Here is a 26,283-nt window from a genome sequence, read left to right on the forward strand (position 1 = left end):
CTCCCCCCACAGCCCTGCTACAGGAAAGTGTCCCAGAGCATGGCACAGCACACGTGCCACTCACTGCAATGTCCTCAGACCCTGCACAGCTGCTCTGCTCCTCACACCACGAGTGCAGCCTGCAAGACCTCCCAGGCAGAAGTGCTAAACCTGTTTCTACAACCCCTCACACATCATTTGATATCACCAGTGGGTTTTGCCCCACAGGTGGGATCACCCCACAAATGAGATTTGGCCTAGAATGACACACACTAGTCCATCAAAAACACTGGCATTCCCCGTTATCTTGTGAACTGAACAACCTAACAGCCTTCATCATCTTCTCTATGGCCAAAAATTTGAGCTATGAAAAACTGCTGCTAGAATTGGGTTGGATCTTTGGCTTAAACTTGTAAACAAGGGAGAAAAAATTCCTTCTGTTTAATGTAATTTGCTCAGTCCCAGAAATTAAAATAAAGACCATGAACAGAACAGAATAAGAAGCCTCCATATCTGGCCAAGGTCAAAACCTGGCAGTTACTTTCACACTCAGCACTGAAGATCAACATCCATTGCCTCAGCACTGAGAGCTCAGTTCCAGTTTATGCATTTCTCCTCATGTGCCTGAAAAGTGCCCAGCATGCTGAGTTAACAACAAGCCAGATTTTATGTTCTTTGGTTAAGTTTTAGACATAAATGTGCCACATGGTCTGCCAGCCAGAAGCTACAAAGACACATTAAACACACAGGTTATCTCACAGTATGTTCACTCCACAATGAATAGATGTTTTGTAGGACAGCATACTAATTCTGAGATACATTCTCTGTACAATACACCTGTAACAACTGTAAAGATTTTTTTCAGTTCTGGTTTTACACCTCTAGAAAAAGCTGAATATCAGAAATATTTCACCCTTCAGCTGCAGAACCAGTGGTCTCTCATGCTGCTGTCTTGGATACAGAAATAGCCTCTGGGTAGTAAACGAATTCTAATTAACTTTCAGTGCATCAGTTTTGATTACCAGTCATGTGTTTGCTGATATTTGCAGTACCAGCAGGTTATCAGCAGCATATTTCTCACCCCACAGAGACTGAACTGATTTAAAGCAGAAGGCTGTCTCCCTGTAAGGACACACCTCCAAATAAACAGCTGGGTTTGAGTCCTTGCTCTGGTCTGCATGCCACAGAATCCAGGCTGCCAGAAGCATCCTGAATGTTTTGCCTCATTTTGTGTCAAATATGCACCAGCACCTGGATTTCACATTCCATCTGTCTTTCATCTTTTAATGACTTGGGCTTTAGAATTTTAAATTAGTATTTAATAATCAGATAGTATTATTGACCATTCTCCCCTCACAGCTTTGCACAGTCCCTTTGTCAAACAAGCTTTTCAATAGGATTTTAAACCTTTTTTTATTCCTTCTTCTCATAAGAAAATACCTATGAATGGCAGCTGAGCACTCTGGGACCATTTACTGTGCTTGTACCAACAAACAAGGGACTCAAAGGTACAAATGTAAGTAAACAAGAGAAAAGGTTTCACATCAGGGGGATTTGGCTTCTGCAGAAATCTTGTCTGTGTTGTGTTTTGATTCAGCAGATACAGATAATTTGCTCTAGCAGACTTCTGGTCCCATTTAAATCTAGGGGCCACATTTTTTCCACTTGGAAGAAAAACAATATAATTTGGTGAATTAGGATAGAACACTCAAGTAAGTTTTGGATTGTGTTAACATGACTATGCTCAAAGTCTTTTCACTCAGTTGAGAAAGGAGTTGAAATAAGATCTGAATTGTCAGCAATGAGACCTCCAGGTCACCTTTTATATAAGGGGGATAAAAAACCAACATTGACATGTAAGTAACACCTTCCACTGACATCAGGACAGTTCTGGAGGCACCTACTGCTCATGCAGGGACATAAAGGTACAATGTGAGCTGAACTGAAACCAAGAGAGGTCTGCACTTTTTTCAGAGTCCATCACCTTGCTTCAGAGTAATATGTGTCATTTCAGAATGTAACAACTGAAGAGAACAAAAAAGCATTTACCATTATTTATTTTAGATGAATCCTGCATTGAAATAAACGTCTCTTCTTCTGCTTTTCTAGATAAAGGATCTTCTGAAAAATAAACAGAAAGCCCAGTACTTTGTTAAACTCCATATTATAGCAGGTCAACTGAACACCAGTAGCTTGAATAATGCTGATGCAATATATACTCTGACTGGCAAGGCAGGAGAGATGTCAAAGGGAGAAAAGGTAAGTGGCCTTTTAGCTTCTCACGGCAAGAATAGTGTTCTCTGTTCCCTCCACAAGGAGTAGGAAAGCTCTTTCTGCAGGGAAGCTCAGGGTGAAGATAACTAAGGCTTATGAAAAACCACAGCTGTGGCCATGTGAACAATGAGTTCATGAACAAGGAGTTCAAGTCAAACTTTAAATCTCACTGTCACCAAAGTTCCCACTAAAACCAGGAAAAAAAAGTTACTTTTATACATGTATCAGCACTGAGTGACTTGGCAGACTAACACAGACTGTCTAAAATGTTTGCAAAAATGAAGTTACCTTAAATCTGCAGGGATGACCAACAGAGCTGGGGGGGCAGGGGAGTGTTAAGAGAGCCCAGGTTAATTAAGAGGCAGCAGGGGAAGACAAAAGCCCAGAGTTTATACTGGAAATCTGTAAATACTGCTCACATGGAGCAAGCACTGACTGAGCTGCAGGTCCCACCTCCCACTGAGCATCAGCAGCCTTGGAATGATGCAGCAAATGGAAACCTCCAGCAGAGAGAGAGCACGTGGCAATTAACCATGAAAAATACCCAGTAAAGTTCATCATTAGCACAGATTATCCAATGTCAGTAAACATCTCATCGTTTAAAAAACTCATTCTCTATGGATGATACACTAGATTTTGTAATCTGGAATTACTGTTCTTGGTTCTTTGTGTGTCTCTTGATGTATTGGGCCTGTGTGGAGGCTGAAGTCATGTTTTGCAGTATTTATCTATTTTGTATGTTCAGTGAGTACACACTCCATTTGTAGCAGGAAAATATCCTTGCTGTCTGAGCCCTGTTTGCTTCCTGAAGGCTTCAGTACAGTGCAGAATCAGCAACATTTTGTTGTTTTAAACATACAGAGAATATAAGGAAATGGGTTGGAGTCCCATAAGATTATAGAAGCTGACCTTTCTAGTAGAATAATATTTTAAATCATTTCCTGGCAGATTTTTATTACTAGCAGAATATTAGAACACTTTCAAGTTCACTGAATTCCCCTCAGGATCTGTCTTTGTTTCTCTTCTGAATTTTGCTGTCCTGAAAGATTCTGAAGGATCATGGTCCAGATACAAAATAATTTTTTCCATTTCCATGATAAGCATTGGAAGCAATCTTTAGCCTCCCCAGATTTAAATTGCTCAGGTGTTGGCAACAGGAGGGGGTGTTAGAGCACATTAAACCTGTGTGTCGCTGTCATTTTGTAATAAAGAATTCACTATCCATTGCTGGCTTCTTTCAGGATAATCAATTAAGGATTCAAATCCAAGGAGGAAGGGGGAAAGGAAAAATTTTGCAGGGAGATATTATTGCTTCCAATGGAATTTTGCATATTATTGACAAAGCCATGGACAGTGTGGAGCCAACATTTGAGAGCAGCAAAGAGGTGAGCCATAAATTATATACATGCAATGTCAAACTTTCTCTTAAAATGGTTTCGCATTAAGTGAATGTGAAGGAGGATGACTGACAGAAACTAAACAAACTCTACTGAGCCATTGCACATCAGCTCACAGAAGCAATATTCAAAGTGAAAGGTAATGACACAGTTTCCACAGAAAGCAGACATTCATCCTTGTGCCAAGATGGACCATGGAGGGTTTGGATGTTCTCACTGCATCTGAGTGGATCCTTGGATAATTGGCAATCATGATTAGTGAATTTCACTGAATGCCAGAATCATATACTAAAAGGAGGGACATCTGTACAGATACCAGACAAGATTTGTATTCAAAGTTTCAATTCCTCCCCTCAAAGGCTAATATTTTTAAAAATTGTTATTTTAAATGCTTTGGAGTTTTTGTGCCCAGCTTATTATGCTTGCTTAAAAGTTCTCTTCCTTATGTTACATTTTTCAAAAAATTTTACTCCTATACGTTTTTTTAGTGGGGATGAAGAGATAAAAACCCTGTCCCCATACACACACAGCTGTGTTTTCTGTGACCACCTAGTATTTCAGGAGAATGACAAAATCTAACTATAAGCCAGCATAGCAACAGGAAAAAAGTGCTGCATCTCAGTCATTTCCAAGCATCAGCAGCCCTCCCCCAAATGAAGTAATGACAAGTGACAAGCCCCCCCACCCAAATGACAGTAAGTCAAGAAATGTCTCATAAGAACTGGTGTTTATTTCACATTCCCAGCTGAAACAAATCCTACTTTTATCTTATTTCAGAAAACCATAATGTCAGTACTTCAAGCTAATGGAAGATACAGCCAATTTACATCTTTGATAGAGGTAAGGATCCAGAAAAGCAATTAAATAAAGCTACTCTCAGATGTTCTTCAATATTAATATGTAATTTCTCTTTTTATTTTTAAACCAAAACAGAAAACTGGCCTAGGAATGGATTTACAGCAGGACAACCAGCCTTACACAATATTTGTTCCAAGTAACAAGGCTCTGAGTAACATGAAAGCTCAGGTTCTGGATTACCTGCTTTCTGAAGAGGTACAGTCTTTCTATAAGGCAAATCTTTCTCAGACAGTAGATAGACAGGAGATGTTTAAATGCATTGTTCAGTGTTCATCTAAATTAGCTCCTATGATCAAGGCTGAAAGCCATCTCTAACTATTAAAGGTCAATTCATCAGCTAGAGAGGAAGAAGGTCTGGGGTCTCCCATCACATATAGAGATGATGTTCCTCCACACCAGGCTCCCAAACCTATGCTTTTGCCCAGGCATCACAGCCTGGACAGCCACATGGCACAGCCCCAAAGCCTCTCTTGAAATGCATCCCCCTTGGTAGGAATAGTCAAAGGGCCCCACTGGATGGGGTTCCAGGAGGTGGATATTGGTGTCCTGTCCCCTGTCCCAGCACATGTGCATGTCATGGAAATAAAATAAGAAGCCAGGGAGGGAGACAGATCTACTGCATGTGGGGGTGAGGGCATGGAATGCCAGGGTGCCTGCCACGAGCTGAGCACCAACACTGACCCAGAGGTTTCTGGTGCATCAGCCAGTGATGCTGTTCTCATCCCACTCATCAAGCCAGACCGGCTTTCTGAGGCTTGTTTTGGGCTAAACCAGCCTCTTTTCTGCACTGGCAGGGTTCCTGGAAGCTGCTGGAGCTGGTCCGATATCACATTGTCTCCAACACCGAGGTGAGCACAGCTGCTCTGGCAGCCCAGGGTGCAAGAGCAAGAACCACACCAGGGCTATTGTCAGGACTGCAGGCACAAGTAGCAGGAAAAGGACTTAATGCCATTGAATTCAAGCTATCTCTGAGCCTGTTCTGCTAAAGTCAGTCTTCTGTTTTTCAGAAAGAGCTGGTTTTTTCATCCTCTAAGCAAGCCCCCTGCTTTTTCTGGGGGGAAGTTCATCCCCACCCCAGTCTCTGTTGTGGGGAAGGAAGGAAAGAAAGAAGTGACTGTATCCTTAATGAAAGGCTCTGTTTATGTCATCTGATGTGGTCACTCCCAGCACACAGAGTGGGATCAGAGGGAACATGAGAAACATCTGTACCTTCCTTCATGGAACCACCACCACAATGGTCTGTGGATGCAAACAGGACTATTTTTAGAGACAAGCATTAGCTTCAATTAGAGTGATTGCTATAATTGAAAGAAAAATTAATACTCTTTTGAGCAATAAGGTTGTCACATGCAGGAAGCAGCAAGCTCAGTCATGATTTAATGGCACTAGCTTTGTTACACAAGCTGGTTAGTCAATGCAACACTGACCACATTGATAATAATTTTCTCACACCAAAGAAAGTCTTTCTTGTGAAATCTGTCTGAATTTGAAAAGAGTAATGATATTACACTTCTCTCAACCAATCTATATTCATTTCAGCTAGAGGTTGCCAGCCTTGTCTCAATAGAACACATCAGGACCATGGCAAAGCAGTTCATTCACTTCAACAGGACCAGCACTGTAAGTCACAGCCCTCACCTGTGAGCAGCTCGCTCTGGTCCAGGCAACTTGGCATGCAGGGGGAATAAAGAAAGGGATAAGGGGAGGCATTAGCTGCTATAATGAGGCAGGAATTTTCAGCTTCTCATTCCCACCTACTGTTAGCATTAATATTATAAAATATGCAGAGCAAACAATTGGTATGTAAGGACAGCCTACAGGGGTTTTGTCCTTATGATTATCCAGTCCAGGAATGATCCTCATTCATGCTCTGCCTCATTTAAAAAAAAAAAAAATCTATTTAAAATATTTGAAATCATTCTGTTACATATTTTTGTAATTTTAAACAGTTATCAGTGCACACAAAAAAAATTCTTTTTCTCTCTTTAACATTATAGTCATTGATCCTGATGTACCTAGTGAAAACATTTTTAAAGTGTTAATTTGCCGTACTTGAGCTAAACCAAACTGATCTGTTAGGTTAGCTTCCTTCTCTTCTGGAGTAGAGATGCACCTACACTCCTTGTAAGGGCAGAGCAGCTGCAGGAGTAAATGTCCAAAGAATACTTTTTTTTCCTCTCTCCTGTGAATTTGGATGGATCCCAGATTCTCTCTCACTTCCCCCTCCTTTGTCAGAGAGAATACCAAGGCATGCTTAAACCCACTGAAATCAGTGCCTGAAATCATCAGTAGTCTCATTTTGGCCAGACTGTTATCCACCAGTTCCACAGGCTGACAGGGCAGATTCATAGAAAAACCTTAGATACCTATGTTGAAGACCACTATTCAAGAAGATACAAAATATGTGTGAGTTTCTTGCATAAACAAGCATAATAAAAATTAGATAGCAACTTCAAAAAAGTATGAATAGAAAGTAAATTTAAACATTTAAAATTAAATCATCAGAAATTGAGGCGCTAAAACACTTTATTATTAATAACAATTTATTGTTTCATAGGGACAAGTCTTGGTGAGTGGAGAAAAAATGGAAGAAACAGATATTGTTGCAAAAAATGGTCGCATTTATACTCTTGAGGGCGTTCTCATTCCACCCACAATTGTTCCAATCCTACCACATTGGTGTGACGAGACAAGTCAGGTCACAAAGGTAAGAGAATCACAATGAATCTGTATCTCCAACTCTTCCATACAAAACATTCCAGCTTCCTCTTTTCACTAACTTTCTCTGACATCATCCATTTGGAAGAGTTATTTTTGGAAATAAATTTATCAGTGGCCACCAGCCTAGCAGCACTGCAAACAGGGAACTCACATGAGCACATCCTATACCATTTTAAAAAATCTAGTTGTTGCATTAACCCTTTAAATACCCTTGGTCTCTCCAGTTCCTGAATCCCATCTGTGCATACAAGTATATAAGGAATCTACAACTGCCATGTTCTCAGGGAAAACTACTCCCTGTTTTCAGGGAAACTACTCCAGATCCATATTTTCATTTCTACTAAATATGCATGGAAAGGAAACAGCAAGTTATTATTTTAACACTATTTTATATTTATATATTGGAAATATGTTATTTTCGGCAGCCACAATTTCCCCTAGCCCTGCTTTGCTCCAGAAACAAAACTGTTCCAATTTAAAAGGGTGGATTTTGACAAACCTTGCTCACTTAAGTAACACAGTACAGACCTTTTCTTGGTAACATTCAGATGCTATTTCTGGTAAGAGGGCTGGATGTCAGACCAAGCTTTTCACTTGGAGGAAGCACAGCTCCAGTGAGCTGCCCCTGGACCATGTTCAAGCCACATCTGGGCCAGTAACAGTTCCGGTACAAAAGGAAAACTTTTAATGTCTTAGCTTACAACAGTCCAGAACCACAGCCTGCAAAGAGGTTCCCAGCAGAGCTGGACAGCATCAAAATGTAATGAAAAAAACACTGGCAGTGTTTTCTCTGGCAGTAACTACAAAGTGCTGTATGTGCAATATAATCATAAACCAGGCAGAGCTCCAAGAAGCAACCTCTGATGCAAAAAGCAATCCATACCCAGAACACTCCAGTAATCTGAATTCCTTACCAAAAGCCTACCTAAAAATTATGTCCAACAATCTATCCTAAAGCAACAGACAAAAAATTATTTAAAGACAAAACAAACATCTCAGACACAAAAATTATTCCTCAAATTTCAGTTAGGCGCTTCTGTCAACCTTGAAAGCTTCATGCATAGTTAAAAATATACTTATGTGTTCCAAGATTTAAGCAGAGCACTGCTAGCCAGGAAAACACAATGGCTTTTGTAGTTTTTACTCTGCACTGAGATTTCCATTATACTCAGAAAACAGGAGTAACACCACCAAATAAATGCTACTTATATTTAAAGAATTAAAAGACACAAAAACTTGTAGGAACTAGTAGATCTACACACTTCTGAGAATTTTGCATCCCTAAAGATGAAACCTTTAGGCTAGTGCATACTTATCCATGTAACCAAACCCAAATGCTGAAAGCTGCACCTGAGCCTAACTAAAAGCCAGCAGGGCTTATTCTTAATGTAACAAAGAGCACAGAATGGACAGCAGGTCCTCAGTGCCTGCCTGATGTGTGGACCATGGCCAGTTTTGATGATCTCTGACAAGGGGTGATTGGAGCACTGAAGGAGCAGCTGACCCCTGCTCCACCTTCTCCCAGAGATCATCACCCTGTAGCAGGTTTGATGGGAATACAGATTTGTGCTCCAGTGACTTCAGTGTAAAGACACTGTATCAACCTACTACTGAAAACAGGCAGATCTGACCTTGCCTGGAGGTGTGGACAGTTTTCTCTGTCCTCCACTGGGGCATGGCAGAAGACAGAGACCAGACTCACACCCTCAGGAAAGGAGGGAGCAGGTACACGTAGCTGGGACCATTCCAGGGGGAGAAAGGCACTGAGTAGGTAACACCAAGTGGCACTGAGCAGCAAGGAGAGCAACACCAACAGAGGGAAACATTGCCCACAACAATCACCCAGATTTTTTATGTTCTAAAGGGACAAAGACACATTTACAAGAATTTTCAGAAACACAAAGGCAAGACACTATGTCAGCTTCAGACATGACTATGCAGCTTGTAAAAGAGCTTTTATAATGTCTAAATGTACTTGCCAAAATATATATCTCTGACCCACAGACCTTTAAAACATAGTAGTGGTATTGGTGCCTCAGCTATTTGCTGCACAAATGCTTTTGTAAGTCTGGTTCTTTATTCTTTTAAGTCCTGTACAATATGAAGGACTACTAAATCTAAACCAGTACTTGATTCTTCCCCCACAGCTCCAGTGATAAATCTGTGGGAGAAGTGCCATAATTCAGGTTTATGGTCTCCTGTTCAATGGCTACAAAACAGAGTCACGTAACACCTTGGATGCTGGCTCTAGGATTTATGCTAACTTGATTGAAAAATAAGACCCTGATAGTCACAAGGACAATAGTTTTGACAAACTCCATATCCACACTCTGAAAGGTCAACCTCTCTGAAGTTATTGCATGTAGAACTTGTAGAGAATTCACCTTTAAAACTGCCAATGGAGTTTATATCTCCCCAGCAAAGTAATTGCCAGCCTCTGTCACCACCACATGATGATAAATTAGCTAGTCAGGAAAAGCAACCAAAGGGTGAAGGCAAAAAAATATCTATATACCACTGGATAATAATGGAGTACAGGATCTACGATATGGAAGCAAAGAATATTTTTCTCTTTGCCATCTACACACAGGACAAATTTCTGTTCACAGTGCCTGCATTCTAGACTCAACTAATCTGTGGTTTTCCAGGAAGAAGTAAAATATTCTCATGGAAGTTGAATGTGTAGACCTCACTAGACTCTTAGAGAATATTAGTTAACTCATTATACCAAGTTAAGGACATCTGTATGTTCATGTCCTTGTTTTCTTCTGTTGAGGAAGCTCCATCTTCATTAAAAGAAGGGAGTGAGGGAAGGAAAAATGGAGAAAGAAAGGAGAAGGAGGAAATGATCAACCATTCTTCAAAAATCAGAGGCAGAAGATATAGCCCTGGTGCTGCCCTTTGGTTCCAGATTCATGCTGTTTTATAAGACATTATAAATGACTTATAAACTTAAAATTTACAGGGTACACCATCTCTAAGCATGCATCTAAGCAGCTGGTATAATGCCTTTTCAAATCCCTATCCCTATTGTTTCCATCTAGGGTGTGTGTGCAGGTTGTTTACAGTATTCACTGGCTCCCTGTCCCCAGGATCCACAGCCCATCCTAAGTGACACTTCCCAACCGACTCACCACTTGTACAAAAGGCACAGGGAGAAGGGATGCCCATATTTTGGTTACTGCTCTGCCAACATAGAGAGCAAAAGAACCACATATATATACAGGAGACTGCATAAAAATACAAATATAGATGGTACTTTCATCTCCTTTTGGCAATGACTGAATCATCTGATAATTTCAGCTTCTTTTTTTTTTTTATTTTTTTTTGGGTTGCAAAATTTCCTGTATACTTCATAGAAGTTCTTACTTGTTTCTCAGGTGAAGCAAGTCCTATTTCAGCAGAGGAGAGATATGAGAAATGAGAATCACTATGACAATGCTTTGAGAGTTAATAAACTGAATATGTTTAAAATAGACCTCGCATCTGTTAAAAGTTTCCTTTTGATTAAGCATCCTCCCTGAAGTAACAGTCTGCAGACACAGGTTCATGAAGGATTGGAGTTCTCCCATCTGCTTTGTGTCTAAGAGATGCAAATTTAGCTGCATATTTCTCCACATACAAAATTAAAGTCTAGCTACCACAGGAATGTTATTCCCCATTTTATAAAAATTCACTGATAGTAGTCCTGTAAATCAGTAGTCAGAAACAATGAAAAGTAAGTTCATATAGTAAAAAATGCATAATTTAATAGAATTTTAAAATGCAATACCAGCAAGGTGTTTTCTGTTCTCCAGGTAAATTATTCTGTGATATTAAGACTGTACCACAGAACTCTACGTGGCTTAGAAATACTAATGCTTCGCTTTTGTGCATGTTCCAGCCTTTCTCAAAACAGAGGTGCATTATTGAACACCCAGCCTTTCAAAAAATTGTTGTATTAGAGCCTGCAATACAACAGCAAAGCTATGGAATTACAGCTCCTTATAATGAAATGTATGTAAAAGTTTTCAAAAATACTGTCTTATTCATGGTGAACTTTCCTTTTGGAGTTGAGAGATATTTGGATATGTCCATGTAGTTTCCATGTACTTCAACACCAGACAGAGAGGAGCTTGTTTACATCTCAGAGCTAAATATCAGGGGAAATCTAGGTTAGCTGTAATATGTTATTGACAACACTCATACTCTGCCAGGCAGGAATTTTTACATAAGGCTCCAAGCCCAGCTGTACTCATTTTCCCATACAGCTTCACCCATGAAGAACAGGACAACTCATCCTCTCCTGGTCCCAGCCACTCCTGTCCCAGGACTTCCCATGATATTGGAAAACAATGAAAGACTCATGAGAACCACACCCCAACTACTGCCTAGGAAGTCTAGTTCTTGCAGAAGTCACTAGCCCCTGAGAAGTACTTACAACCTTCTGGCTTCTGGGGCTCCCAATCAGGCCTCTCAACTTCATGAGCACCACTTAGTGACAGGCAGATAAGTCTAAAAACTGTAAGCTTTTAAGTTCTTAGTTCTCTGGAATCACACATGAAAATGAGTCTTTTCTAATGCACTTTCTCTTTATAAATAAATGGATCAAGAAGCCATTTCACAAATAAAACAACAGATATGACTGAAAAGGCCATTTAGAGCTGCATGGTGGCAAAATTCCACCCTGGTGCAGAGGGGAAGGAGGAAGATGAAAGCAGCATGTCTGGCTGTCACAGCATCTCCCTGGGGTGAAACTCTGGGGTTCCTGATCTCAGATTCCAAGGACACTGCCTGCATCCTAATTCCACTGTACTCCTACTGGCAAATATGAGACTGCACAAAACATGAGCAGATAACCACTGGCATGGTCATAAGTGAGGACAGGATGGGGATTTCTAACACTGAGTCTGATAAGAACAAGGGCAATATCTGGTGGTCTGTGCATCCCCTTACTGAATTGTCAACACCTCTACTGGTTTCTAATGAGGCCGTTCCAGAGATGGTTCTGGTTCAACACGAGGCTTTTCAGAAACAGTTATCCCTGAGGGCCAAAAACAATAAAGATTTGGTCTTTATGGACTGCCTCTGCCCTAAAGCACTAAAAAAGAGGATATTTTCTTTATTTTGCAGGAGCCAAAGTGTTGTAAAGGCTTCTTTGGCCCTGAGTGCAGACCGTGTCCAGGAGGTTTCTCCAAGCCCTGCTCCGGAAAAGGGCAGGTAAGCATAGATCCAGCAGCATCCAGCACTCCAGGACGAAGGATGAGCTGTGTCCCAAAAGTCCCCAGAGCATTTTTGCAAAACAGGAATGTTGGGCTCCACAAGTCACCCCCTTCATCTGTGTCCAGTGATGGCACTGAATTTCAGGTTCAGTTATAGGTGGGAGGGAAAACAAATCTGTCACCTCTCAGATGCCCAAATTGCAGATTTCTAGGGTTCCAACACAGCACACAGGCAAGGCGGAGTGGCCCATTCTCATGCTTTTAATTTACACAGCACAGTGTAATGACCCAGCTCACTATTCTCACATTAAAACTGCCAAGAATGGTAGAATATATAGCAGCAAAGAAAAAGCAGAAAGGAAGTTTTTCTTTCAAGCAGCCTTTTCAGCAAAGCTGGGATTCCTCCTGAGAGTCTATCAGAGCCACAAAAATGGACAAGCATATAGTCTCTTTTCTAGGGTAAAGACTTGTTTGAATTCATACATAACAATCACCTCCTTTCCATATCAGTGTATGGATGGCCTGGATGGAAATGGGACTTGTGTTTGCTCTGAGGCATTTCAGGGCTTGAGCTGCCAGTTCTGTTCAGACCCCGGCAAATACGGACCTCAGTGTGACAGAGGTAAGTGCAGCTGTACTGCCTCAGCACAAGAGCATGGGCTAGTTCTTTTGAGATGTTCAGGTAGGAGTTAACTGCTTCCTAAACAGTCCCTGTGGAGGATGAGCGAGATGCTCCTGGGGTATTTTCATTTCCTGTTTCAAAAGGACACATCATAAGGCCAGGGTCAGTGTAAGTACTCTAAATGACTTCTTGCAGGGGGAATAGCTTGTTTTATACTAATGTATTGTTCTTTTGATTTCTGTATCCCTCACACAAGTAATTGAAAAGAAAATCTTTGCTGTTCTGTTCCCATCTGCTATTGCCCACAACAGAACAGATTCTGCCTGCAATGACAAGCACATGTAATCTAAGAACAGCTAGATCTATAAACAGATTGTGTTTAGGCCACTTAACTATCCTTACTGAATAATTTCTGATCTATTTTATAGCTTATAGTTCTGCACTGACATTTAATCCTACTGAGTCAAACCATAATGCATTTGATCAAACATGCATATGTTCCTCATCTACAAAACCATTTTTTTGTTATGAAACAGCCTGCCATTGATGAAGCACAGCTCACTTGAAGGGTCAGAGGTACATGGACAAAAGCTGAGACACAAATTCCATAGGGAATGGTAGCAGTTCCTAAGTAGTTCCAGTCCCACTAAAGTAGTAAGAGTTTGCTTTACTAGTCACCACTGGCACTTCTTTGGAATGCACAAAGCTCTCCTGGTGTGTCCTTTGGGCACATTGCTGTGCCTCCAGCAGCACTAATCCACCCAGTCCTAGCAAAGTGCTGGTAGGTCTGTGCTGATGCTCTGTGTACCCAGCACTCTGCAATCTGTTGGATCTGTGGGCTCAATGTTTAAAGGCTTACCCTGTCACTGAAAGCACAGCAAAAGTCGGGCAATGAATAACTTTAATAGCCTAGGACATAGCATTTTGTTCCTACTTCTCTGAAGCACTTTGAAATTCATTGATAAGAGTGGTATAAAAACACAACAGGTTTTAAATAGTTACTCATGAAACACACCTGAAAATGGCTATGATTAACAAACAAGTCCCTCATCAGAGTGAGATTAAAAAATACAAAAGTTTAGATTTTTGGAAAAAAATAGGAAGAGCTGATTTATAAGAAATGCTACATAAATATAAATGTCTTTTTCCACTATGGAGTTGCACATTGTAATTTATCTCTGGTAGAGTGCCTCTGCATTTATGGGAAGTGTGATAACCGAATAGACAGCAATGGGACCTGTCTTCCTGGCTCCTGCAGAACTGGATACACAGGGAAGCTCTGTGAGAAGCAGGTTGTTCCCTGTGAGCCCTCCCTACAGCTCTGCCATGCACATGCAGACTGTCAGCTTAGCGATGGCACAGTGAGGTGAGTCAGTACCTTGCACCCAATTAATATTCACTGCGCTGCAGCTCTTTCCTGTTTGCCTGACCAGAACAGTCCCTGGCAGCAGTGCACAGGCAGCAGCCACTGCAATCCTGCTATGCACCAAGTAAGCATAATCATGCAGCACATCAGCCTTGAGCTGCAAGATGATAATTAGGAGTTCTCAATACCCTGTTCCTTATCACTGAAAGATAGTTGTATACAGATCTAATCCTTGATTAAAAGCCTCCCTTCTTACCAACATCTACAGAGGCTTTTAAGCTCTTGTTTCTAACCACCCCTTAGTGATTTAAGAGTTTAAGCCTTGCTGAAAAAGAATTAAATTCTTGACAGTTTGAGGATACTTATCTCAATCTGGTCAGCTCAGCTAAATTTTGCACACCACAGCACCACAGACTTCAGCACAGGTTCCCCAGTCCTGCCACGACTGGCCACAAAACTCTGTTACTGCTTCAGCTGCCCTGCACTTGCCTCAAGCTCACCTTCACATGCAGCAAGTTTGCCTCTTGCTGCAGGGTATCCTCAATGAGTCACAACAAAGCACAGTGGGGGATGCTGCAGAACCTAAGTGCTGAAGTAAATCCCTCCAATATGGATTAATCCTGGGGAGAGACCCAGGGGAACAGGGGGGCTCATTGTCTTGCACACATTTCAGGGAGAGAACCATTTCTGTGTCATTGAAAGAGAGAACAGCTAGCCCATAAATATTTTGGAGCTGTTAGCTCAGCTTTGCAATGATAACATCAGCTCAGAATTCATTTCGCTCCCCATCTCGAATACAGAGAATGGATCCTTAATTTTACTCAATTACCCCAGTCAACATTTTGGAAAAAAAACCATAATGTACACACTTGAGCTACTTGCATCACAAATCCAAGGTTACTGATTTTAAGCTGCCTATAAATAGCAGGTTGCAGTGGAAAACAATCACTTTACTTTAGAGCTGTCCTGTCACGTGTGTCACCTCCCTCCTCTTTCTCTGCAGCTGTGTTTGCAAACCTGGCTATGAGGGAGATGGCCTGAGCTGCAGCAAAGTTGATCCTTGTGCTGTTTTAAACCCTGATGGCTGCAATATCAATGTAAGTGCTTTTCCTACAGAAAAAGGTAAGCAAAGAGGAAGTTTTGGCCAGAAACTTCTGCAGAAAAGTCACAGTTTTCAGTGGAGTTCCAGGTTCTTTCCCCACATACCACTACAGAGCTTAGACAAGCCTTATGGCTAAAGCTGGATGTCCCCCAGGAGTCCTGCATGGCTGTCTCTGCATCTCCCCCTAGGCTGAGTGTGTTCAGACAGGCCCATGGGAGCACAGGTGTGTTTGCCAGGCAGGATGGACCGGTGATGGAAGGGACTGCTCAGCCATCAACAACTGCCTGCTGCCCTCCACAGCACAGTGCCACCAGAATGCCACCTGCATCTATGTCGGGCCAGGTCAGGTAGGTCCTTGCATTCAGTGTCACCCTCAGTGCATGTCCTCAGCCACTGCTCTGCCAGAGCTTGGCCTTCCTACCCTGTTTTCTTCCCCAAAGCCTCCTCTCCCTCACAGCCACAATGTTATTTCCACATGGTGCTCTCTGCCCAAAACAGTCTCCTTAAATTCCAGTCTCAGTGCTCCCTCCTTTCTGTGTGGTGGTGCTCTGGCAGCAAACACTTTTTTAAAAAGTATATTAGTAGATGTCAGGTATAAAGGTCTTCTGCAGATATTAGTCAGTGTCATTCCACTGAAGTCAATGCTAAGCTACAGAAACACAGAGAAATTAATTCACCATGTCTAGAATATGCACACTATTTTAATCATTTTAATGAACTGCTGTGTTTTATTGAAACGACAGAATGACTGTAAGTGTAAGGATGGATTTCAGGGGAATGGAATTGAATGCACACCCATAAACTCATGCCTGGAACAAGATGGAAAATGCCATCATCTGGTGAGTAATTAATCATTCCCTGAACAAAGTGTTCAGATACATATCACACCTCGCCTCCTGCGCACACCATAGAATTTTTTGCCATTTCAAGCCTGCAATTTCTTTTTGAGAAAGCAGTTATACAAGCACCAAAAACTGTGTGAACCACATCAGCATGGTAAATGAGATGAGGACAGACTACTGCTGCTCCCAAATCTGCCAGTACGGAAGGATTATCTCAAGCCTGGAATAAACAAATGCTGTTTTTCTACCAGCAATTACAACTTGGACCCAATATCCTGTTGGGATATTTGCCAAGTCAAGCATCTCTCCCCAGGCATCTATCAGTTTTATCAGTAGCTGCATGTACTCTGCTGTGCCCTGTAGTCCCAGCCTCAGGTAGGGCACAGGGACAGAGCTGAGGTGAGAAGCACTGGGGACCAGAGGATGGATCTGCCATAGTCAGGTGAAAGAAGAGGGCCCCAAACTTGCAGGGAGGAAACAAGAAAAGATGGAGCAAGGGTTTAGATTCCTAGAGCATGGTGGGTAGGGGAGGGAGTTAGTGCCCTGGGCCAATGAAGTGTGTTCTGCAGGAAGAGAACACCCATGGAAAATGGTAAAAAGCTCCTTTGTAAGTTTATGCTTGTATATAAACAGGTCCTAGTAAGAGGCTTCACAGGCCATCCTTGCTGGAGTGGTCTCTTGAGTATCTGACAAACTCTCTCTTTCTGGTTTGAAGGCAACTTGTGAGTTTGAGTCTTCTCGTGGCTGGCAGTGTGTGTGCCCCACGGGCTACGAGGGGGACGGTCGGATGTGCTACGGAAACGCTGCAGACGTAAGCAATGGGCTCACTGCCTCTGGGCACCTGTGCACAGCTCTCACCCTGCATCCTCACCTGAGAGAACAGCAGAGCATTTGCAAACAGCCAGGAAAATGTGATGCCCACCAGTGATCTCTGCAAAGAATCTTCCAGTGGGAACACTTGCCTGATTCATAAACTATCTGTTGTGTTTAAAAATGTGGTTTGGAAAGGGGCCTAAGGGAGCAGAGCATATTTCTGGCTTCAAACAAATAGAAAATTTGAAACTGAAAACAAATTGAAAAACACCAATCCCAGAATCCAGACTTGCAGAAGTGCTAAGCACTCACCTCCCAGCTGGGAGCACTAAGCAGTCAACTCTTCTGAAGTTCTGCCCTGCAGTCTCTCTCAGTAGAAATTATCAATTTATCATGTTGAAACAAACTGTGCTGACGCACAGGCAGATAAAGCCAAAACAAGTCAATTGGTGAAGTAAATATGCATTTAACGGTACAGGAAAAATGAAAGTGTCCTCAGCCTCAGCTCTGGACAATAATCTTACATGGCTCTCAGTACTATCTGCCACCCCTGCTTATATCATCTACCCCTGCTCTAAGTAAGCAGAATAAGGGATGGGTGATGTGTAAGATGTACAAATACCAGCTAAAACAACATAAATTTCAATCAATTTTGCATGGAGTTAAGAGAAGAATTAAGTTTAAAATCACAGGAAATTAATGCTTAGCCTGGGGTCAGTACACAATACAGACCAAGGTCAGATACACCTAAGCAATCCATGGCCTGATTTTCAAGAATTAGTAACTCACCATTCCCAGTACCAGACAGCACCAGTATTTAAAAAGAAACATTAATGCCATCCCTTTTCACACATAGTGAAAACTTCCTCCTCCATGTCACATCAGCCAGGCCAGACAGCGTGTTGCACCACAGTCAAGAGCACCTTTGTACGGCTAATTACAGCTTACAAACTCACTGATCTCTCTTCTTTCTAACCAGGAGCTATCCACTCTGTCAGAAGCAGCTGCTTTTAACCAATGGGTTAATGTAAGTACACTTTGTGGTTAATTTCTGTAGTATGTTCAAGTTCGCAGAAATGCATGAGCCTTGTAGAGTTTAGAAATGGGAACCTCACAGCAATATTTTCATCAGAGAGAGGAAGATGAAGATCTGGAGAGACATCAGGGTGCCTTTCCCACCAGTTGTAGAGGGGTTGATCATCTGGTTCCCTACTTCTGTCTAAAAACAACTTCTGAACCCAAATTCAGTGAGTAAGGAAGCTCTCCAAGCAGAGCTGGTTCCAAGCCTGCACTCTGAGGCAGGGAGCTGCATAACCTGTGACTAGCTCTGCATGAAAACACACTGCAGTCCAGATGAGCAGCAGCAGGGCCAAGCAGAGACTCAACACGACCCCAGGTGTCTCCTTTCAACTTCTCTCACTCCATAAAATGACAAGTGGAAAGGGGAGGCAATGCCTTATCTTCCCCATTTTCACTGTGCCCCATAGCAGGAAATGCCAATGTATGCTGCTGCCACAGCAAGAGAGCAGGAAAAAACTCAGTCACTCATTCTGTGCAGGCCTGACTGAGGTGCAGGAAATAGAATCATAGAATGGTTTGAGTAGAACAGGACCTTTAGAGGTCATCTAGTCCAATCTCACTGCCATCACCGGGGACATCTTCAACTGGATCAGGTTGCTCAGAGTCCTGGCCAGTCAGACCCTGAATGTCTCCAGGGATAGGTCATCCACCACCTCCCTGAGCAACTTCTTTCATCAGCCTCATGGCAAAAATAAGTAAGTAAGTAAGTAAATAAATAAATAAATCTTTCTTCTACCCTTTTTCAGTTTAGAACCTTTATCCCTTATTCTTTTGCAAAAGGTACTGCTAAAAAGTTTGCCCCATCTTTCTAACAAGCTCTCTTTAAGTACTGAAAGGCCACAAAAGGTCTCCCTGGAGTCTTCTCCAGGCTGAACAACCTTAATGAGGAAGGAGATTAGCTTTTTAGGCTCCAGATTATGGAAGTGACACCAAATTAGGTTTTAAACCCAAAAGTTCTGGATACACTGGCTGTCAAAATCTACTTTCTATTTTCACAGGCTCCCATTTATTACTGGAGCAGCAATAATATTAGTGACTGGAACTGTATCAATTAAGATTAAAACCAGTTGCTCCCACAAAGAGCTTAAAACCTAAAAGTAGGAAGTGTACAGCAAATACATGGTGAACAAAAAAGGACAGTGATGTGTTAATGAATAGCATCAAAAGTAGAGGTCACAGCACATTAGTTGCTTTAAGACTTTTCAAAGTTAGATGGCTTGGGATCATTAAAGTACATAATTGCAAGGAACACCTCAGGGAGCTTCTTAAGAGAGCTCAGCGTGGCTAATTCAAGTTCAGTTGTCTGCCTGGCCCTGAGCTCAGATTGAGGCACTGGACACTGTATAGAGAAACTAAAGAATTTAAAGAAATTAGCACAGTAGGAAATGCTGTTCACCTGCTAATGTGCTCTTTAGATAATGAGGGAACAAAACAGAGGGAAGATTCTGTACTGAAACAGAGATGTGGAAATTTCTGCTACACTTCAGAGAAATGCTATCACTTAGAATAAACACTGGTAACTACAAACATGAGCAAAATAGGGAGGCATAGTCATCTGTGGATTTTTAACTTTGTGCTTGAGCAGGAATGTGATGTTTACCACTTTTCATAACCAAATATTTTTCTTGCTGGTCAGGAAGGATGAGAAGGGGAAGTTTGTTGCTCTTTCTATATTTAAATATTTGGAAGGTGATAGGGATGATGGGTAGAAAGAAAGATGATCTTAACAAGGACAAAATCTCAGCTATTTAAGGGAGCTGATTCCCTTCTTGACTTAAAACCCAATATGGATAATGAAGGACTATGCAATACAAGCCAGCTTCCAGGCAGCAACCAGCTGCAAAAAGGTTGAACCCAAGCTCAAATTGCTCCTCAAGTTTTGCAGTATCAAAAATGGCAAGTTATGGAGCCTGTGAAAAGCTTAGAGAACCTCATCATCAGCAAGATCACGTGTAAATATTTAGCTTGCCATTTTTTACTCTAAAAAAAATAAATCCACCAACTGGAAAAATCCTCTCTGATGGAAACTTTTTCCATCCTTAAGGTAGATAAAAACATGGAAGATTAATTAATTCATGCCTGCTACAGATCTCACAATCCCCATCTAAAATTAGAGGCTGTCAGCAGCAAGCTCCACTTCAGTGCTAATGGGCAGAGATAACTCTTGGACATCTTGGAGAAAATCCCAGCCATGTTAAACAGACTTCCTCCAAATGGGAACATTGTGTCATGGGAGTTTCTTATATCATGGTTTATAGTCCTTCTATCCATTAAACAGCATGGAGTGCTCTGTAAGAGCAAGTTAGTCGAAATTATCAGCAACCACTAGCATTTAACACCTCCATTCATCACCACTTTTTTTTTTTTAAACATTCAAGTGCATAATACAAAACCTATGAGACAGGCTAACTTTTGTGGAGGTCAAGTTATGTATGTCATAATAAAAACAATTCTGACCTGAACATTATTTCTGCCCTTTAAATGCTGGCAATCTATTCTTAAAAAATAGACACTCGTTTACCATTTTTGTACAGCTCTAAGTGCAATTGTTCAAGTCACTGCTCAGTATAATAGTCTTTTCCTTTCCAGGCTGGTCACAAAGCACGTCACATACTCCACCCTGCTTAAAATGTCACCAGCTACTATTTATAGACCATCCTTAGAATGAATTATTTTACCCTCTTTATTTTCATGCAGGAGGCCAAGATAAACTCAGTGTTGTCCACCACCCCAAACCTAACTGTCCTTGTGCCTTCTCTGCAAGCAATTGAAAACATGGATGAAGATGAGAAAGCCTTTTGGATGTCAGAAAGTAACATTCCAACTCTCCTTAAGTATGTTAATGGTTTGGGGGTTTGACTCTTTAAATTAATTGTTTTTATGCTAAACAAGCCTTTGGTTTGAAGCCACTAGGGAAAGACAGGTATTTTGATTTTAAAGGAAGAGCATAGGAGTCCCCTTCTAGTTCCAGAGGTATAAATCTCTGTAGCAAGGCCACTGGGAAAAAAGACATTATTTATATTATGTCAGAAATGTTTAAAGGTCAAACTAAGATCAAAAAATGGCTGAATAAGGTGTTATAGAAGCAATTCCTACTTAAAACCACAGTTTTAGACACAGTAAGCTTGTTTATCTGAAATAAGAGAAAGAAAAAGAGGGAAAAAATAAAAAACATTCAAATCTAATTTCTTTTAGGTATCATGTGCTGACAGGAGCTTACAGCTTTGCTGATTTCCAGAATTTATCATCCTCTGACATGCTGCCAACATCGCTACAGAGCAAATTCCTACACTTGTCTAAAGAAAATGGGGTGAGATGACCTGCAAACCACTGTGGTATCATACACCAAACCCTACCCATCACTGACATTGATTTTCGACATTGATTTTCTTGTATTACAAAAGCATACAGACATCATGTATTTTTCAAAAATACATGTGATAAAATTAAAGGCATAGTTCAATTATATTGGGAGAAACATTAGCCTGTTTTTCTTCACCAATTCACATCACTGAAATTTGTCACAATATTATTTATTTCTAATGTCCCAGTAGCTGCTGCAAACACTGGACAGTCTTGTAACCCAGCCGAAGGGCAGTCCTTGCCTGGAGCTGCCTGCGTGAGCTAAATTAAGACAAAGTGCATCAAGGAAACCAAATAACTTAGTTTAGGGAACTGGGAAGGTAGAAGGAAGCAGTGATAACACACATCTCCATATATGCAACTTGATAGTCCTAAACCACCTGAGAGTATCTTTAATGGTAAATAAGTTACAGCTTTTCCCCCTTAGCCTTTTTATTAGGTAAATTCCATGTTCTGAGGAGGATTTCCTGGAAATACACAAGTCACATTTAAGCACTTCATTCCCATTAAGGGAGTGGGAAGTGCCCCTCACCTCAATGCTCCAAAGGCAAAGTTATGAACAGGGTCTTTCAAAGCTGCACAGAACTGGGGGGGTGTGTATCAGCTCAGAGCTCAGCCTGCCCTGTGCTGGAGCAAGTGCATCTAAGCCCAGGTAACCAGTGCAAGCAAGCCCAGGGCTCTGCCAGTGGTGCCATGGTGCAGCCCTGGGCAAGCATTTGGGAAGGTGTGGAAGTCCACAGTGGAGCTGCTGGGAAACAACAAACAGCACCCCTGCAATGAGAGCACAAACCCCCTCTCCTCTCTCTTTTCCAGACCACAACCCTGCAGGGCGCTCACTTTGTGGCCAGTGACATCGCATCCACAAACGGGGTCATTCACGTTATTGATAAGGTATGCAATGCATTGATGAGGATTTGCTCCTCTGCACCACAAGCAGTGCAAAACTATTAACCTCCCGTGGAAAAAACTGTGCACAGAGCAGCATTGTGTCCTGCAGCTGATCCTGGCAGGTGATGAGAGATTTCTGCTCCCTTGCAGGTCCTGACCCCACTCCGCAGCGCTGCCATGCCGAGGCTGCTGGACCGCCTGGAGCAAATGCCCGACTACTCCATTTTCAGGGGCTACATCATTGTAAGCTTTCACATCACGCTCACAGGGTTTTCAGCACAAAGGAAGCTCTCTGCTTTGTTTGTGTTTCAGACTAGTACAGAGTTTCAGTGGTCATTCTGATTGTTTTTTCAATGTGTTTCACAGCAATACAGCCTGGCTAATGAAATAGAAGCGGCAAACACATACACAGTCTTTGCCCCAAGTAATGAAGCCATAGAAAATTACCTAAAGGATAAGAAATCTGCCACTCTGGTACGTATTACTCACAAGGCTTGTCCTAACAGCTCAGTATTTCATCTTTCTTTCAAGTGGATGGGTTACAAGGACACAGATAGAGGAAGAGATTTGTTTCCCTGAAATATGGTAAGTTAGGGTTTGTCTGTAACACCAGAGAAGGTGAAATGTCTGCCAACATTTTCCTGACTTGCTGGAAGAGCCTAGCTATTTGTTCTGTGTTTTGGGCTTCTCTAGATTAAAAACTCAGTGATAATTTCCAGGGCATCTTGTCAGTATATTTTGGTTTGGTTTGGGATTTTGAGAGAGTTGGGTTTTTTTTTTTTGTCGTTTTTGGTTCTGTTTTGTTTTGTTTTGTTTTAATGTAAAGAAGATCAGTATAGGAGTGACCAGAAAAAACACTGACATTAGGTTTTTTACGTGAACAAACTCCAGTCCCCTGACATCACTAATACCCCATCATTATTAATGCCATGAAATATTCTGACTCTTTCTTAAAACTATCCAGATGCTGGCCTTGTCTCTCCTGCAGGAATGCTTCAGCAACTTCTCTCTCTCTGGCACTTGTACCCTGACATATTTACAAGTTCAAACCCCCTTTTCAGCCTTTTTGGTTTCCTCCCAAGATAAGCTTTTTTCTGCATCATCCCAGCAGCTTTCTTCATATTTTCTCCAATTGGAAAGAGCTTTATAGATTGCACATATCAAGAGGCACACACCTTGCAAGGGAAGCTTCACCCATTATTGCCTAATGGCTTTAATTCTTCCCTGTCTCCTCCAGAAATACTTACCCTGCCACACACTATCCATACTTGCATAGTCTCCATTTACAGCCAGGAAACTGAGGAGCACAGGTTTCAAATAACTCATCCCAAATCATTTACCAACAACAGCAGCTCCATGGCGAAATCCCACATTCACAAGTGATCAAGCTCCATCTGCTCAAATGGCTTTTGAACATTACTTTAGTTGTTCCTTGACACAACATCATTTCCACATCACTGCGAGAAGAATTTGTAACAAACTTTGAGACACATAGGGCATCAATCCCAGCAGATCTGGATTACACACACAAACAGAAAAATAATTTTCATTTCCACTATTCACCAATGTTTCTTCAGTCTTTCTTCCATCCTCCCAACCTTGCCTGATGTCACAATCTGAGGAAAAAAAATCAAAAACAACCATAAGGTTGAGTCTGCCTGAGGCTTAACCTCTTTGTAAAACACTTGGGAGAACTCTACTGCAGAGGGAAGAGTTTGACACAAGGAGAAGATTCCATTTCTTGGCCCCGATGAGGTGAGATGTCTTGATTCTGCTGGTGATTAAAGACAGAAATCAAAATGGATCAGTATTAGCTTTTCCTAAAATTCATCAAAGTCAGAAGATTAAATAGGGCTGGACACTGATGGATATTAGCTCTGTCTTAATTCCCACTTTCTCATCTGCAAATATCTCTTTGCCAAATCTGTGGAACCAGGCCAGCTTTAAGAGATGTCAAGGCTACTTTTCCCCTCTGTGGGAACAGTCAGGCAACATCACAAATCTCACATCCTGGAGCTGCTTCGTGCTTTCACACCCTTTTGAAGGAGCAGAAGAGCAGGAGAAGCATAGACATTCGGAGTAAGGGGACAGTGAGCAACAGGATTTCCCACAAGCACCTTTTATTGCAAAGTTGCAGCAGCACTGTCTGTTGGCTGGACAGCTCCTAAACTCTCCAAACGTCCCAGTTTCTCTCACATTGACCGATCTCCCACCAGCACATCCTGCTTCTGCCTCCTTCTCCTAGTCAGGGAGAGCTATGGGAGTCTTCAGAACAAGATGCAGAAGCTTTGGGAAACCCACTCAATATTTTGATGTATAGAGAGTAACTTCATCACTTTTCAATTAAATATGAATACACTGTACCAACCAGGCATAGAAAACATTTCAATTAAAGGCAACTGAAAGCAGTCTTTATTGACTGCCCTTAAGATGCCCTTAAAGAGTATATATATACACAGATATAAAAATATAAAGATATAAAAATTACTCTTAACACAGTTTATTCCCCTATAGGTTATTCAGGGATTCCCAAAGGAATAAGGAATAAGTATGGAAAGATGATAAAAACACTCATGAATATGCAACCCTTCACATCAATTGAACCCATGAAGTTCAGAGCCCTAAGGAATAATCTGACTTTTCCCTGAATTCAGCATGCACAGAAGCACATTACAGGCTCAAGCAAACCTTGGTCCTCCCAGTTCAATAGCCTTTCACCCTCTACAGTCAATAGCATTTTCATTGTGGCAAGAAGGCAGGCTCTCTACAGGAGGAAATATGAGATAGCCTGCCTACTGGAGAACTTTCTCTTCAAATTCAGGAAATCTGTGTTTGGCTTAAACCCTCTGGAAAATGCTATCCCTAGGAAGTTTTCATTCTTTATCACATAACTCTGAATGCAATTGTGTGTTGGCAGGATGAAGGCCAAATCCGCTACCATGTTGTGCTGGATGAGAAGCTCCTGAAGAACAGCCTGCACAATGGCATGCACAGGGAGACCATGCTGGGCTTCTCCTACCAGCTTGGGTTCTTCCTCCACAACAGCCAGGTACTGCTGTCTGCACTTGCTGGGAGAAACAGGTTTCCTGTTTTTTACAAATCCAGCTTCAGCTTTAAACTGGCATGGAGTCAAAAGGAACTGTGCATCTCTCATTAGCTTCTGTGACTCAACAGCACAAAAGTTGTCACTCAAATGCAAGGCCTGTCTCAGACCTCCTTAATTCAAAGTCACCCTTGAAGGCATCATTGACTGAATTTGATTTCAGTTGTGCTGCTCACATTTAGAATTAAATTTTAGGCATCTCTCTCTAGCAACTACAAGCCTGAATTCCAGAGCAGGCATTAGAAGGGCTATTAGAAACCTGCCCTCAATTATAAAACATTAATTCTATATCCTATGGATTCACTCCACTTTCAATCCTAAGAGCTCAAAGCACTGGGCAACAAATATGAATTGTCTTTCAAAATCACTCATGGAAAAATCAGGCACAGCAAGATTAAGAGTCAGGCCAGGAAGGGAACTTGGTCCTTCTTCCCTGTCCCAGAACTCCCTCTGGGGGGACTGCTGCTGGTGAGGGCACAACGGGAGTGTGGGGTAGCACTGAGAGGATGAAAGTCCTCCTTGAAAGAGCAGCTACTGAGAGGGTTTCCTTGGAGCCCCACATCCCCCAGACACAGCAAATCCACCTTTTGGCATGCCTTAGGCTTCTTCTTCATAGCCTTTACACCCCCTGGAAAAAGCTGCTCTGCCACATCCTGTAGCTAAGAAATTCCAAC

At 41.8% G+C, this 26,283-nt stretch overlaps 1 protein-coding gene across 1 annotated transcript in view; it reads left to right on the top strand.

The window, feature by feature from the left end:
• The window catches only part of STAB2 (stabilin 2), a 73,948-nt gene that overhangs the window by 16,888 nt on the left and 30,777 nt on the right, over positions 1–26,283 (top strand). The window contains exons 11-32 of the mRNA XM_056514336.1: positions 1,413–1,495; positions 2,089–2,238; positions 3,495–3,638; positions 4,428–4,490; positions 4,584–4,703; positions 5,303–5,356; positions 6,048–6,128; positions 7,066–7,215; positions 12,342–12,428; positions 12,941–13,052; positions 14,238–14,418; positions 15,422–15,515; positions 15,709–15,867; positions 16,264–16,359; positions 17,078–17,173; positions 18,155–18,202; positions 20,953–21,089; positions 21,451–21,565; positions 22,432–22,509; positions 22,657–22,749; positions 22,873–22,980; positions 25,424–25,555. Of these exons, the coding sequence (XP_056370311.1) occupies positions 1,413–1,495; positions 2,089–2,238; positions 3,495–3,638; positions 4,428–4,490; positions 4,584–4,703; positions 5,303–5,356; positions 6,048–6,128; positions 7,066–7,215; positions 12,342–12,428; positions 12,941–13,052; positions 14,238–14,418; positions 15,422–15,515; positions 15,709–15,867; positions 16,264–16,359; positions 17,078–17,173; positions 18,155–18,202; positions 20,953–21,089; positions 21,451–21,565; positions 22,432–22,509; positions 22,657–22,749; positions 22,873–22,980; positions 25,424–25,555 (2,381 nt within the window). The remainder of the gene's footprint in view (positions 1–1,412; positions 1,496–2,088; positions 2,239–3,494; positions 3,639–4,427; positions 4,491–4,583; positions 4,704–5,302; positions 5,357–6,047; positions 6,129–7,065; positions 7,216–12,341; positions 12,429–12,940; positions 13,053–14,237; positions 14,419–15,421; positions 15,516–15,708; positions 15,868–16,263; positions 16,360–17,077; positions 17,174–18,154; positions 18,203–20,952; positions 21,090–21,450; positions 21,566–22,431; positions 22,510–22,656; positions 22,750–22,872; positions 22,981–25,423; positions 25,556–26,283) is intronic.

This window comes from Oenanthe melanoleuca, chromosome 1A (genome assembly GCF_029582105.1).
Source record: "Oenanthe melanoleuca isolate GR-GAL-2019-014 chromosome 1A, OMel1.0, whole genome shotgun sequence".
In the NCBI taxonomy this organism is placed as follows: domain Eukaryota; kingdom Metazoa; phylum Chordata; class Aves; order Passeriformes; family Muscicapidae; genus Oenanthe; species Oenanthe melanoleuca.